Source organism: Columba livia, chromosome 10 (genome assembly GCF_036013475.1).
Source record: "Columba livia isolate bColLiv1 breed racing homer chromosome 10, bColLiv1.pat.W.v2, whole genome shotgun sequence".
Classification (NCBI taxonomy): domain Eukaryota; kingdom Metazoa; phylum Chordata; class Aves; order Columbiformes; family Columbidae; genus Columba; species Columba livia.
In genome coordinates this window covers 15,299,748-15,315,638 of record NC_088611.1, presented here as the reverse complement: position 1 = coordinate 15,315,638, position 15,891 = coordinate 15,299,748, and the positions used below count along the sequence as shown (strand labels likewise).

The window sequence follows — 15,891 nt, the reverse complement described above, 5'->3', positions numbered from 1 at the left end:
CCAGTAACCTGAAGTACAGAGCAGTCACCTGATTTGCCCCGGGCCACTCAGCAGCTGGGGCAGAAATTGGAATAAAATTCAGAAGCTGTGGTTCTGCTCAAAACAGTCCTCCCTTAGGGTCCCCGTGAGAGCCTGCAATTCAAATGCAGAAGTAATTGCTAAATAATTAGTAACCTACACAAATACTTCCGTGCATCCATCAGTATTTTATGCCTTAAAGTACCATTCAATAAATGCCTGAGATTACAATTATCATGGTTTCCTATCCACCAGAAGGCCCAGACAAGGTGCACTCTAAAAAGACTCTTCCTTCCTAACAAGTATAGTCAATGGGAGTTACTGTCTTGACCATGTTGTGTGCAGCTTCACTAGCAAGCACGTGGTGCAAAAAGCACTAATACTGGTGCAGCATCACAGCTTTGGGCAGGTCTTCCAGGATTTCAGCTCTAGTTCCTGGCTTCACATGATCAACATGTAGCTTTCATTAGGGGGAATAAAGAAATTCCTAGGCTTTATTGTTAAAAATCAGCATATTAAACCTGGAACTGAAAACCTCAGGAACTAAGGCTTGCAAACACCCCCTTCCCACCTGAACAGGATTTTTGGAGCATTTTGGGTGCAGAACACACCATGGAGGTGACAGGTGACCAGAAAAGCAGCTGCCATGCCCGCTCTGCATTCACCAAGGATGTGAATTAAAAACTGCCCAGAGGAACCTGTTTGCCAGAAGGAAGAATAATGACATTATGCAGCCCAGTAGGTAGGCAACACCTTTTATGCCCTATTCAGCCTGCAGTTTCTCTCTTTGCAATTAGAGCACTGTGGAAACCTGGATTGTTCCTTCAAAATCTGATACACTCTCCTACTCTTTTATGGTTTCCAGCTGTTCTCTTCTGCTTGTTCTTTATTCTTTCCAGATCAATAGTATCTGTATCAGCAACAAAGTCCTGTGTATTACCCCTCTTCTGACAGCTCCCTGTTTTCTAATCTTGCTCCCCAGAAGTTCCCTTTAGTAAATATCACTAAACAAATGCCCATGTTACATCTTCTCCTGCAAGGTTTTCCCAATGACAATGCCAGTATCTGGATGGCTTTATGCCTTCAAGAAGCAAACAAACATCATCCAGCAATGACAAAACTTTTGTCTTGATTATTCAGGTCAGAAATACAGAGGATACATCCATCTCCCTACCACCACATACAGATGCTTAGAAATTAAGTGCTAGAAGGGACCTTGGGACCACCAACCACCCCAAACCACAATCCACCTTGAGCTACACGAGCTTGTGACTGCCAAGCACATGAAAACTTCCCATTCATCATCACTACATCACTACTCTCCATTTCATAGCACTCCGTTTCCTTCATATCTAAATCACCTCATTACATTGTAATCAAAAGCAGCCCTATCTTTGCAATTGTTTGATTCCTACTCAGTACAATAGGTAGCATTATTAATAATAAAAGCCATGCTTTAAAGGTATTATTTTTGTTACTCTCCAGAGAGAAATAGAAGATTATTTCTTTTTGTTGAGTTCCATCCCTCTGGTTTACAATAAGCCATCACTGGCAGGGTCAAAAACACAATCAACACCATCATGGTGGTGCATTAAAAAATGCTAATTAAAGTGATCTAAGACTATAAAGCTGGGCAATAACAAAGACTTGGACACGATAAGTCTAACTTACTTTGTGGTCTGGGTTTTTTTGGCAGGTTTTGGGGTTTTTTTTAATAGACAAAATTGCTGGTGATTGCAGCATTGAATCTGAATCACAGAGTCTTCTGAGATCTAATCAAGACCAACACTGTCTTGATCAATACAGCTGTAAAATAAGATTTCCAAAAAGAGTACAACAAAGCCATTAAAGAAATACTGAAAGGCAGCAAAATAATTTCTTGAAGCTGTAAGTGAAAAATGAACTTTATTTATTTCACATTACAATCAAATAGTAATATGTCTCAATGCATATGTGCACACATGCATCATCATTATTTGCTTTATTCTTATTGATTTTGCCTTCCATGGGCCAGCTTTCCAGAACCACTATGCACCAGCATCACTGATGTCAATGGGGAAAGAGGCTTTTTGGCACTTCTGACAAATTATTCCTTCGGAGTTCAGACACTTCGATCACCCACAGAAACAAAATATGCATCAACCTCATCTTGTGCAACTCAAAAGAGCAACCCACAAAATCTAAACAGTGTAGCTGCTACTGCAAATAACCACATACACAACGATACGACCACGTGCTCACTCTCCCAGATGGGTTCAACATTTCCCAAAAACTAATTCCCAGCTGTTCCCAGGAGGCAGCTCACAGACAGTTACCCATTTGGTCTTTCCAAGTGGAAAGGTCATCAGAACAAATATGATCAGGAAGTAATGGTGAGGCAGCTCAGCTAATCTATTTCAAGCACCATGACAAAGAAAACTAATTTAGTGTTATAATTAGAAACATAGAGAGGAAAAAGCTCATTTTGGAGAAGTGCTGCTGCTGGAACGTTAGCATTGGTGCTGATGGAGCTAATCAGCCCCAAGAGGTGGAAGAGTGAAACCAAATTACACATTTAGCATCTTCACCTAAACCAGGTTTGACACTATGATTGTCTGTAGTTGGGAATAAGTACAAGGATTAAAGGTTACTCTATATGGGAGTTTTTAAAAAAGTAGACTAAACAGTGTTTCAGGATTTTTCCTTTGAGCTTGAAAACCAAAACCACATGTCACAGTCCTTTTTGTTCATATTTGACGACTACTTTTCAAAGATTATCAACTATTTGTGTGTAGTTCATGTTTTCAAATGTATTCCATGTTTCTTATTAACAGCTGCAAGCATAAGGCTTTTTCAACTTCTTATAATTACAAGACGACTTGTTTAGCTTCTTGCAAATGGAAATATGACATGAATGAGCTGAAATACACTGGAAAGACTTCGAAACATATTTATTTTCATTGTTTTCTCAAGAGGTACATTTGAATGGTCTCCAGGAAGAAAAACAAAACAAAATGAAACACACACACAAAAAAAACCCACAAAAACAAACAAAACAAAAAACAAACAAAAAAAAACACAAACAAAAGAACCCAAACAAACAAAACACTCTAAAAGGAGTTTAGGGTTTAAAGGAGATATAGATTGTAGGTTCAATTACACAAATCCTATTGTGTACTTAAATATGGCCAATTTGCCTTGCATTTTCTTGGAAGTCAAAGCTATCTTTCTCCTCCTCTCACCCTAGTGACATTTCAGTGCCCTTTGGCTGTCTCAGTGCTGTTGTTTGTAAAGCTGTGCTATAAAAAGCATCAACACAATGAGCCAAGTTAAAAGTAATTATCCAATACTAAAGAAGGGAAAAAAAGGCCAAAAAGGCCAAAAGCAGCACAACGTGTAGCTGCATAGTGAGACACAGCTGGGTGATGAAGGATGTGTACTTAGGGAACATGAAGGGAAAGACGGACAGCAGGAGGGAAGAAAAATTGAGCAGGGAGATGGGATACAGCAGATACAAAGAAAAGATGCATTTTTCATTCACTGCCAAGCTGCCTTCACTCAGTACTTCTTTACCACATTTCATATTGGATTTTCCTGGCCTACTGATGTTAATCTTTTAAGGTAGGTAATTTGAAGTGAAGGTAGTTAACTTGAAGGGAAAAGACAAAAGCACAGCAATATTGGAATTTCATCTGCCAGGGTAGACAGAGGAAAGGGACGTAGAGCACTAGGATGGGAAGTGAGGTCCTAACTCAGGTTGGTTAACATGACTGAGGGTGTTGCAAGTCCAGTGTCCTACCACAGTTATTTGAAGTGCTTTTTCCCTGCCCATGGCTCCATACCTTCGTAGGTTCCTACTTCCAGAAGGGTCCCACTTCGCTCCAACTCCAGAAACTCCTCCACAGTCAGAAAGTTATAGTCCACACCAGGCACTTCTCCTTCTCTTGGAGGGCGGGTTGTGCCTGAAAGGAAAAATGAGCATGTTAATATAGTGGTTTTCTTATCAGGAGTGAAAAGGAATAATAAAAAATGATCATAAAGAACCAATAGTATCTGAAAAATACAATTTGGTGAGCTACACAGAGAGCATTGTCAAGAGTCTAGTTAGAAGGCCACATAAAAACATGACATAGATCACAGGCTGAACTGGCAGTAGCAGTTGTTCCACCCAATGACGATTTTTTTTTTATATTCCCAGAAAGACTCTCTGGCAAAGAAATCTCTCATATCACATGCAGAAACACAGCTGGAAGAGTTTGGTACCTGGGAATATGCCAGCAATTACCTTCCTGCCATTAGTACAGTCTCTTATACTTCAACTTTGCAAAAATTGAAATCTGTATTTTGAGATAATGCAACTTCTTTCAGCTTCCATTATTTCTGTATTGCTTTATCTCACCAAATATTCTTTCACACCATAAAGATATTTTCTCCTTTCTTCCTAATATTTTCTCTTTATTTATGCTATTATTTTTTATTCAGCATTAAAAAGTACTGTGAGACAGTTTTGATGCACTGTTCACACATGCTCACTAAAGAGACAACCTGCACACTCTTCTCACAGAAGTTCACCGATGAGCTCATTCCAGTTCAAGAAATACTTTTTCTGTTGAGTAATAATTCATGCTGAATGTTTCTCTAGCACTCATCGATTTGAATAGTACCCATGGAGAACAGGGCTCTGATCACTGCTACTCTGCCAGCTCTGAAACTCTTCTCCCCTCTGACCAATTTACAGCCCTTTGAAGCGTGGTGTAAGATGAGTCATTTCATGACTTTTTGCTAAGACGGCTTGGGCCATTGCATTTTAGGTCACTGAGCACAGCTTAATTGATTAGGATCAATTTCTGTTCAATAGCCTTTATTTTCCATGACTCTGGCGGCTAGGGGATGGTTGGATTTTGTACATCTGAGATTAAATATAAAACAGATTTACAAGTATAAGAAACTGAACTTTAGACGAAAGAGCAGAGTTAGAGAATTGAAAGTGTTAAGTGCTGTGGCCGCAACCAATCTGCTGGCTTGGGAATAACTTCAGAGATGTGGAAACCATACCTAACATTTAATGAAGCATGATTTCTCACTTCTGTGCAACTCTTCCGACCCCTGGGCAGTGCCTTCTCCATGCACACAATTTCTTAAACCCTCTATAACAGGACTGAAGAAAGTATAAAGAAGCTGAGCTTCTGGAAACTAATTGGGAAGATTCCAGCTCTGAGAAGTTGAAAGAGCATAAATTTACCATGTCTGCATCTGGCAAATGTTGTCCTCAAGTGCCAGGGAAGCGGAAAGTCTGCTTATGCCCTATTCATCCGAGAGACTGTTCAAGAGGTCAGCCTTGACAGAGTGACACACTTGAAAGACTATCACTAGATTAATTTCCTTTATGACATCCACTTTCTCTAATATCCTCCATTTCTTGTTTTAAAACAGAAACTCTCTTTTAACTATTTACCATCAGGTTTCAGATAGCCTATAGATTCCTGTGCTTTTTCTGTCATTCCTTCTTTTAGAGCTACGTGAATGGGTGAAGGCAGGAGGAGGAGAAGCAAAAAAGGGGATGGAAATGGTGATAGATATCTCCACACCACTAGCACAATTACTGTTTTCTGTTTGATTTTACGTTCTTTATATTCTTGAATCCTTACAGTAAGACCGAAATGATTTTTACCAAGTAGTTTGTAGCAGAGGGCAGATGTCTTTCACAGATCTAGACCACAGAAACAGTGGAACTGCACCACATGCCCCCGTCTGCCCCAGTGCCTGCGCTTCCATCTAAAGGCACATGAGGAGCAGGCACGCAGCCAGCAGCTGGGAGGAAGGGTCACAGCCCAAATGCAGCATCTCCTCCCTGAGCACCGACACTGCTGTAGATGTTCAGGCTGTCATGACCCTCACCGCAGCATCACGGCTGTTGACCACTGCCGGGTTCCCCTAAACCAGGCCTGTGAGAGGGAAGGAAAAAGAATGAAGAGCCTCAGCAATAGGTATGTCCAAGGATGTGGTGTAGCTGTCCCATGCCTGAAGCACAATGGGAGTGAGAATTAGACTCTGTAGTGCTCCTCATCCAACACATCAGTCAAACTGTCACCCCAAGCCATGCGGCACGCGGTCTGCATGACAAAGATCAGGACACACTTTTTCCCAGTAACTGACAACACACATTCATGAGACACAAAGATCAGGGAACTTTAAGACTCATCTTTATCTTTTAAAGCTGTCTTCTTTATCTGTACGTCCCCACAGAGAGTATTAATCCATTTTTTTTTTTCCTTCTGAATTTTTATAGCAGTGAGACTGCAGTCAGCAGTTTACTAGTGCTGGCTGCCTATTTGACATGACAATTACATCTCTGCCATGATTCCTCTTAGCCATTTTAATGGATCTATTTGTTTCATCTCAGTGTTCTTAATTTCCTGAATATGTTCAAGTTGAAAAACTGCAGATGTGTTCACTATCAGCATGACTGCCTGCAACACACACTGAATGAATTAGAAACACCAAGTCATCGCATAAAAGAAAAACATTACATCACAGAGATAACATTTGACACCTTGCTTCGGTCTCCAGCAACAAACAGAGGGAAAATAAAAACTACACTGGTTAGGATATCTTATCTGAGCGAAGGCGAAAAACCCAACAACTTTCCATGTTGCTGTCTAGAGCAGAGATTGCTTGCAGATGCTCGGGCTGTTATCCTGCTTCACATCTGAGCAAGTGTTACTGAATGCGATTCAGAAAGGCAGGGGGAAGGGAAAACCCGCCTCCGTTTTTCTTGTAGCAGAATGACAGGCTGCCGGCTGGACACACGCCTGGCAGATGGCATTTCAAAGAGTTTTCATGAACCATCTGGGATGTGTACAATGATTACAAACCACGCTTACAACAAAGCCAGAAGGGCTGCTTCACAAGGGGGGTGGGAGAAGAGGGCGGGCGGAAAGAAAGGGGGAAAGAAAAGAAAACCAAGAGGCACGTAAGCAAACTCGATGACTTTTCTCAGGCACAGGACGCGAAGAATAATTGGCACCTTCCACTGCAAGCGCTTCCGTGGCCTGAAACAACTGTTCGACCATTGTGCACCGTGTGTGTGCACAGCCCAACCCCATTGCAGGCTGCAAGCAACCATTGGAGCTTTCTGCTGATAAACTCCAAATTGTAAATAAGTCTCTCATCATTAACGTGACTTAGTTATGTGCAAAGCATATTGGGCGCATGTCCTCCCTCCTCCTTTAAATTGCATTTCAGCATCCTTACTGCAGGATGGTCATCACTGAAGGAGAGGGCTATGGATATGACTGTACCTTTTATCAGAGCTAATAGCAGATCAGACTGCTGCTAATGGCTGAATTAATTGAGCACAATGAGTGCTGCAGACAGCCCAAACAGGAGTTAAGATACTCCACTAGAAAAGGCAAGCCAATCATATTTAAATACGTTAACCTGCCTGCCATGTTTGCACTGAAATATTAAGTGGCATAAAATCTTATTGCCATTAGGTAGCAATTTAGCTAATTAATTCAAGCGACGTCCCACTGTGTGACTAGGTCAGAATTCTTAATGCTACAACAAGAAGGAACCGGAGGAGAAACTGAGTGGTTATCAACTTCTTCTACACATTTAATGGTTCATAAACTGCCACTCTTATTTGGCTAGAATGTTGTGCCAGATATAAAACTAAACAGACATTAAATTCACAGGAGAATTGCTCAAAACTTCTGTAACCACAGCAGATTTAAGAAAACAAATTAAAAAAATAAGGCTGCTAGTTAGCATTGCAAGTTTTACCTTTCCTCTTGATCTCAGAAGGTAAAACTATGGATAACATGGGAGGCCCAGATGGATGCCAGGTGAAATGTTTGCCCAGCTCTTGGTTTGGTAATCACACCCAAACTAGCTGCATCCTGGTTTATTCATGCACCACTAAGGCTCGGGCCGCAGAAAATGGATCTCATCATGGGTTGCAGACCCCACCTGAGAAATTGCTTATAGACACAAGTGAGCTTGCCCACGCAGAGTCTGGTGCTGTATTTAAGATAACTAAATTAAAGCTTGTCATCCATGCCTAGAATAACTGGATTATGGCTCAGATGTACTGATGACTATCAACTATTATTCTGAATAATTTAAGTGCCCATTTAAAAGACAAATAGCTGCTGCGGTTGTGTTGTCTATCAACCACACTGACAATTACCCAACATGTGCCTAAATTATAGTATGGCCAGATTGTTAATATGTGATTCAGAGACTATTTAGCTCCTTATCAATCTACTAGGGCCTCATGTTAAGCTGTTAATAGCCACTGATGCCCTGCTGCTAAATTAATCAGCATCTTGCTTATTTCAATCTAAAAATAAGACTTCAAAGGGGCTATTGTCACTTCAATTTCTTTCTTGTCAAAACAAAAACAGTTCTTGAGCAGTAATTCTGTTACTATGCACCAAAACAGCCCCTAGCAAGTCATTCAGAAGTTGACCTCTCAAGTGCAGAATACCTACATTTCCCATTTGCAAACCAATGATTTCTGCAAATTCCTTATTCAATTCCACTGGTGGGCAGTAGTAATCTGGTAAGCCACCAAAATATAAGTGGTCAAACCACAAGCCATTTGCTTCTCATCTCCATGGAGCAGTTTCTCCTAAAATGACAGATAATGTGGGAGTTGTACACTCGGAGTAATGATATCGTTGCTACAACCATATTTCATACAAACTCGAGTCACTGGTGGTTACCACATGTGAGTGGAACTGTAGTAAATAATGTCTAATGTGAAGCGTACAGGGATGCTACTGACTCACAAAGCTGCAATGCCAAGCGCTGTTGTGGGGGTTTGCTGAGAGGCTGTTTGCAGGTGAGTTAGAAGGAAGGATGTTCTTGCCATTGCTCTCAAAGACTGGTATGTTCGTTCATTCAGCAAGAAGGGACTGCTCCCATCACCTACACTGAAAAACTCTCCAGCTGACAACAAAGAAACATATTAGGAAAACAGCCCCTCTTCCCTCTGCACAGTGTGTAAAGGTCACCTTCTTCCCTCCTGTCACAGGACAATTTGGGGAGGCTGCATTGTCTCTCCTGTTACCTATGGTGCCAGATAACTGGGAGGGAGGACAAACCCCACAGAACTGCGAATGATAAGTGGAGAATGGAAGAGACAGAGACAACCTGGTCTGTCTCCAGAAGAGACAACCTGATTAGTAAACCAAGCTTAAGGCAGAGCTTATCTGCAGCACAGTATTAGAAATAGCCTTATCTACATTTAACAAAAAATAAAGTGTAACCTATCTTGAGAAAACATTGTACACAGAACTACTTCATCTTATTGACTTTTGGAGTTATCCAAACTAAGACTACTGACATTTTTATTTTTTTTTAACAGCAGTGGAAGAAATTGTATTTGGACCAGGTTATGCTATCCATTATACATGTTTGTCACCACTTACCTGTGGTAAGGGGTAATTTATAGTTGTAACTACATGAAAATACAAAGTTTCAGAGGGGACTAGTCTGTTACAAATCAAACAGGCTCGACTTATAAATAGAATTTTATCCTGAAACCTGAAAATCAGGAAGATCATTCTGGGACTTTTAAATGTTGTCTGTCCCTTCTCTAGCCAGTCATTTGATACCTATAAACCACAAGAACGTGACAAGCATTCCAAGTGTCTTGGTGGTGGAGTAGAAATTCAGTCCAAAGGACAATGTGGTCTGTCACTAGAAATTAATTCATATCTCTGTTAATGATGCATGTGCAGGAACAGATGCTGATGGACTCTTTCTGGCCACACAGATAACTGCAGTACTAAAAGCAAAATTTCTGTCACCATGGTCAGCAGGAATGACAGATTAAACCCAGAAAACAGCTGACCAAGACAAACCTGTCTTTCTACAGACATATTTCCGAGACAAAGGCATTTTGTGGCTGCAGTCTCAAGTCATTTTTCTTCTATAGGGGGAGATAGAAGGGATTTGTACAAAGAGCTCAGTATCTCCTTCTCCCACCAGTCTTTCCAACAACGCTAAGCAGCCAAAGCTGGACCACCCAGCAGCAGCTTGTGAGGATCCCCTCTCGCTCAAGGACCTGTGCCACTGCGCACATGAGCAATGGCAGGTCAACCCTCTGTGCACATAAAAGCCGCTCTTCATCTTTCTGAAGCACCATCTCCAGTGGCATCTCTCTGGTCCTGTCTCTCAAAGTACTGGCTGCCTGGAGCCTACCCGGAGACACAATTCAGCCCAACCACACAGCAACAGCTTGGAGTTCGTTTACCCTCCAGGCAGCATGTTATTTTTGTCCCTTTTAAAATCTATTTTGGGTATTCTGTGGCCTTCCTTGCCACCAAATCAGAACATTGATAATCTTTAACACATTTATCCTTGTAGCATTTTGAAGTAGGGACAGTGTGTTCATTTCCATTTTATAGCACAAGATCAGCCAGACCCAGGCTCTCAAAGGACTTCAGGAGTCTAATCCTAGAGAAATCAATGGGATTTAGGAAACCCTACAGATCAGGAACAGGGCCTAACAGATTAAAAGGGACAAAAATAACTTGCTGCTGCATTGGGACTTAGCAAGCTCGTTTGTGTGTGTTGCAAAACACCACGCTGTGGCTACGCACAGCCAATTCAGCACGAGGGGGTTCACTTTCAACTGTAGGACCAATTTAAAAGAAACTGATAATTACCTGATGACTAAAAGTAAGGGTACAAAACCTGCTACACTCCCCAAGAAAGCCACTTAAAAGAAGATGTGTTTAAGGATCTATGCCAAATATCCAAATACAGCAGTACCTCTATGGCCTGGGAAAGTACCACTGATGGTACTACTGCAGATACCACCTCTATATGTGTCCTTCAGAGCATGCATTTGCTTTCTCCTAAGGAAAAAAGACTATTCTGGCATCAAATAAAACATAAATAATAAATGTTCTTGGGTTTGCAATAGCAGCAGCTCGCCTTCTGGACCTCTCTCTTTGAGTGATTGCTGTTACCTCACCAGACACCTGCAGCCGATTCCTTCTCATTTCCTATGAGGAGGGACACCCACCAAGAAGATTAAACTTCATGAACTAATGAGTTTGCCATTAATCCTGTGTTCATGGAGTCCAACAGCATGACATCCACTAATTTAAATTGTGAACTACTGATGAAAAAGCAAACTATGTACCCCCTTGATGAGAAGACCTTAGCTGTAACTATGCACACTTCTATTCTTTCTCATATATGGATTAGTGTAATAAAGTGTAATTTTATAAATCAATAAAGCTGTACTAATGAGATTGCACTGTAATGTTCTGCTTTTAAATATTGGCACAGAAATGAATGAAAATTGCCATTTATATAAGTGTGTATGTGACTTATGGGAAGTTAAATTAGCTGAAAGTAAATTAACAGGGTGATTATATACTTGCATTTATATTCATTTTCTCTCACAGATACATTTTTAGAAGTCTAGATAATGCCACAACAATGACACAGACCTTTATTTCTAAAGAACCACCTTTCTTCTATGAGAAAATTGTCACTGTTACTTCCAGTACAAATTTTCTTGGAAAAGGCTACAGCTGAACAGGGTAAATTAAATACACACACTGGATAATCACAGAGCAACCTTTATTAGCTGGTTATTTTTAAGCTTGTAGATCAAGCACCCCAAACTATCTCAACCCTGTAGCTCAGGGCTGTCCCATACCAGCCACCTCCAGCCCACCATGCCGAGGCACAGCCGTGCTCCACGCTGTGTGCCTGAAGCGGCTGTGGAAACGCACAACATGGATTAAGATGACTTTTACATACAAATGCACACATTTATATTAAATACAACAGGCCAATGGTGTCAGAGGATGAGGGCTTAAAATCTACTTTGAAATAAGTCACAGGAGACATGGGATGCAGGGTCGTTCCCACGCAAACAGCACTTTTAAACATATAGCTCATTGTCTTATTTATTACACCCACATTATAGGAAGTAGTTCATTGGGAGGTACAACCTGTCTTGCTTTATATCTGCTTTTTTCATGGCTCCTTACAAAGCTATCTGATTTCTACAAATTGCCAAAGAGAAGGTGTAGCCCATTCTGAGCGTTTCATGGCAGCCAAGCCACGCTGTGAACTGGTCAGGAGAGGCAGGCACCCAGCTGCCAACAAACAGAACACGCGCCAGCTCCCACTCATGCTGGCCTGATTGGCTGAGCTTAAGACGGTGCAGCATCAAAAATTGTTTTTCATTAACTATTGGATCTTGGTACAAGTTTTGAGTAGGTCATATTTGAGCAGAATAATAGAACAGATAAAAAATAAAACACTCTCAGACCTTTTGCTTAATTTTAAAGACAGAAGACTGGGAGGAAAAGGCTTCGGGAAAGATGAGGAGCCAAGAAAGCAGTCGGGACTGGGTGGTAAGGAAGTTATTCCCTAAAACTGGCTATACTGTAAACTCTTGCAGGATCAATTACCGAGTCACAGAGCAAAGAGATACACAAATCACGCAAGTCAGACGAGGTGAGTCCACTGATTTTCCAGAGAAACCTAAGAGTTTTGTACACATTGTACAATCCTTTTCAACCACCATGAAATACTGTAAGAACTTCCCAATTTGATGGAAAGCATGCAGTGGAGTCTTGAAGCAGAAACAGAGTGAACAAGAACATTATGGAAAGTTTAATCTTGGATTTTTAAAAGAAAAAAATAATAAAAAGGAAAACTTGTTTGGGCAACATATGTGACTATTGTAACCAAGGGAAGAATTAAAAAAACCTGACACACCGAAAACTGTTGTTAGCCATATTTGTGTAAATCTATCTCACAGCAAGATTAACTGTGGGATTTCACAGGAGCAACACTGTCTGTTTGTTCCCCACAATGGCACAACTATACCAGCTGCCACAACTATTGGAAGGAGTAACTTATCTGTCTTCTTTAAAACTTGGATACCAAAATATTTTACTCTCCCAGAAACAATATATCTTATTTGCTGTTCTGCTGCAGAGGTGTCCTATGAGCAGATATTGTAATTAAGTAATAATAAATGGAGTATCCAACACAGATTGAATACCTGCAGTATTTCAATTCAGTTTTTATCTAAAACCAATGATTGCTTTTGACATCTGCATACATATATGCGCATATAACCGTGAAAATATATTCTGCACTTTAAAGCCACAGCAATAAATATGAGATTATTTTATGTCCGATATCTCAGCTGCTTGCATAAAGATTATTTACCTCCCTTGTTGTTTGTCTTCCAAGGCTGTTAGTACTGCTGAGATAAGTACAACACAATGTGGGTCATCCCTGGTTGGGTGTGATATAAAACTCTATCTGTTGACTTTAATTGCCCTTCTAGCAGACCTCTAATTTGCAGTTAAAAGTCTTGGTAAAACCCCTCACCTAACAGCATGTGCCTAAAACTAGATCAGTTCATTAGTCTAATCTCTGTAAAATAGAAAGAGTCATATAAAACGTACATATTTATCTCCGAGGCATTGCCTGAAGTTGTTTCAGTGACTATATCCAGTCTACTGAACAAAGAGTCTCAGAAAGAGGGTTTTTTTTTCCCTTTTTAAAATAACAGAACACCTTTCCATCATACTTCCACAGGACATCAATATAGTTATTTAAACCAGTCTTTTCCTCTGAACAACATATACCAGAGATATTGTCGCCACAGTGTACTTTCTCCTCTAGCTCAGAGCTGTGAAATGCAATAAACCAAATGGATTTCCAGCTGTGATAACCTCGTCACACCCTTAGCCATGAGTCTCCTGTTGCTCTTCAATTTTTGGCTCTGCTCACTCGCCAACCCTTGGTTCAGGTGAGTCTCATTCCCTGACAAAACCTCCTTGAGCTTTGCTTAGCAGTTTTACAGATTCACATTCAATACTGATCAATAAATGCAAATGTATCAGCAACAGGAAGAAGTATGCAGATTATGGAAACATGCAGTTATGTAGCCATATGGATGCACTTACTGTAAAACTCAAGGGAAGGACTAGAACAGACAGCAAATCTACCTAACAATATGTGCATTTAGGCACTATTCCCTACAGATCCTGTCCTTTAATTTTACCTGTTGTTAGCTGCTACCAAGTCCTGTATTTTTTTTCAGTAGCTCTACAGCATGCTTTAGTCGTTCATGATTGTTAATGCTTTAGCTAGTTAAAAACTTTCTTCTGGTTCACTTTCTGTAATGTTGTGATTATGCAACTGTTCAGAATGCTAAAAAAAACGTGTTAAACATTAGAAATTGGTTGGTGTTTGAGTGTTGGATTCATCCCTATTGATAAATGGAAGTGTTAAAATGTAAAAGAACACAAATATATTCATTTTAATTCTTTCCTTACCTCACTGAAATAAAAACTGTTAGATTTTTTTTTATTGTTCCCTTTCTGTAAATTCCACATGCCCAGCTCTAGCACAGAAAGAGCTTATTAATCCTTATAGCTTTGTAAGTGCAATAAAATACTAAAGAAAATGTAAGTTACAATGCATTTTCCTCACTTTTAATTAAAACATTTCCTGGTACAGTAAGCCTGCTGGTTAGGTACCACATAACTCTGAATCTCTGCAGGCCGAAACTAACCTTCACGCTATTGATAATGTATACAGGCTTCTCCGTTTATTTTATTGCTTTTTCAGTTGTACACAAATAATAAAAACCTTGCCTCCCACTCCTATCATCACCTATGAATTGCATAGGATATATACCGACGGGGTGCTTTACTCTGCCTTTCTGAAGCCAAACACCACCCCTATAAAATACTCCAGTGCTTAAACTGGGGACAATGACATAGTGTTTGACTTTAATGGTCTTTGCCTCATTTCATCTGATGACTTCTAGTTATACCTTCTCTCTGTTAAATGTCCCTGTGTAGGCGTTTATAGCTCTGAGTTCACACAAAACAATCATTCCATCACATTACACACTCCGTCATTTTATTAGCATTTTGCAAATCATTTTCTGCCAGTGGCCCAATTTTAAATGCCATTTTAAACTCATTTGCTGGTTTACCAATGCCCTTCTGGTATTGACCGGCCAAAAGACAACATGAGACGCCACACAGAGCCTGCAGCTCCTGCATTCACTGTGCTGAGTAATTCCAGAGCATCTCCAGCCCCACTGTCACCAGTTTGAATCCAACATAAATAAACAGCACACAAAAAATTATCCTCGCACAACTGTCTGGCAGCCCAACCGAAATGAGCTGTTCCTTGTCTCTCCTCCAATTTCTGACAAACAAAATCACCACCAGGTTTTAGCTTGTACCTGTGTTGGCATTGCACCGAGGGTAAGGAAGGACTCCTTGAACCACAACTACCTCCTCAGCTTAGACACCATTGCTGGAGATGTTGTGATCTGGAGCGTTGAGAAGACAGTATCCCCAGAAATCTGCTTTCTCAAGATACTAGATCAGTACATGCCTGGAACGTGAATGCCTGAAAACACACTTTCAGACGTAGGCTTTAGAAATGCACTGAGATGAGATTGTCTCAGAAGTATCTATATTTGACTTAGAGGACAGTCAAGCGATTATCACAGAGACAGAAAGCTTTTCTTCATGACAAGGATGTCATATATAGCAGATAAGACCTTACTAAAAGAAATAAAGTTTAAACCTGAACTTCAGCACTTATTTTCAAAGTGTGAAGTATTTATCCTTTGACAACCGTACTGAGTCCATCAGATGACCGACGCAGGTGAAACCACTTTATCAGTCAGACACTGGTCCAGAACTGGTAATGGCACTTACTGCATATCACCTGCTCAGTTCAAAGCACACAAGTCTCCCAATTGCTTCAAGACCAACTTCCATACACAGTGAATCAGAGCCTTAATTACGAGACTAGCCACTGATTGATCTGTTAGGTGCCTCATTTCCCAGTACAATGATATACAGATGT

At 40.5% G+C, this 15,891-nt stretch overlaps 1 protein-coding gene across 40 annotated transcripts in view; it reads right to left on the bottom strand.

The window, feature by feature from the left end:
- MAGI1 (membrane associated guanylate kinase, WW and PDZ domain containing 1) overlaps nt 1-15,891 on the bottom strand; it is a 342,732-nt gene that overhangs the window by 86,649 nt on the left and 240,192 nt on the right. For all 40 annotated transcript variants that reach the window (XM_065075499.1, XM_065075485.1, XM_065075494.1 and 37 more), the window contains one exon: nt 3,840-3,959. In XM_065075499.1, coding sequence (XP_064931571.1) covers nt 3,840-3,959 — 120 coding nt within the window. The remainder of the gene's footprint in view (nt 1-3,839; nt 3,960-15,891) is intronic.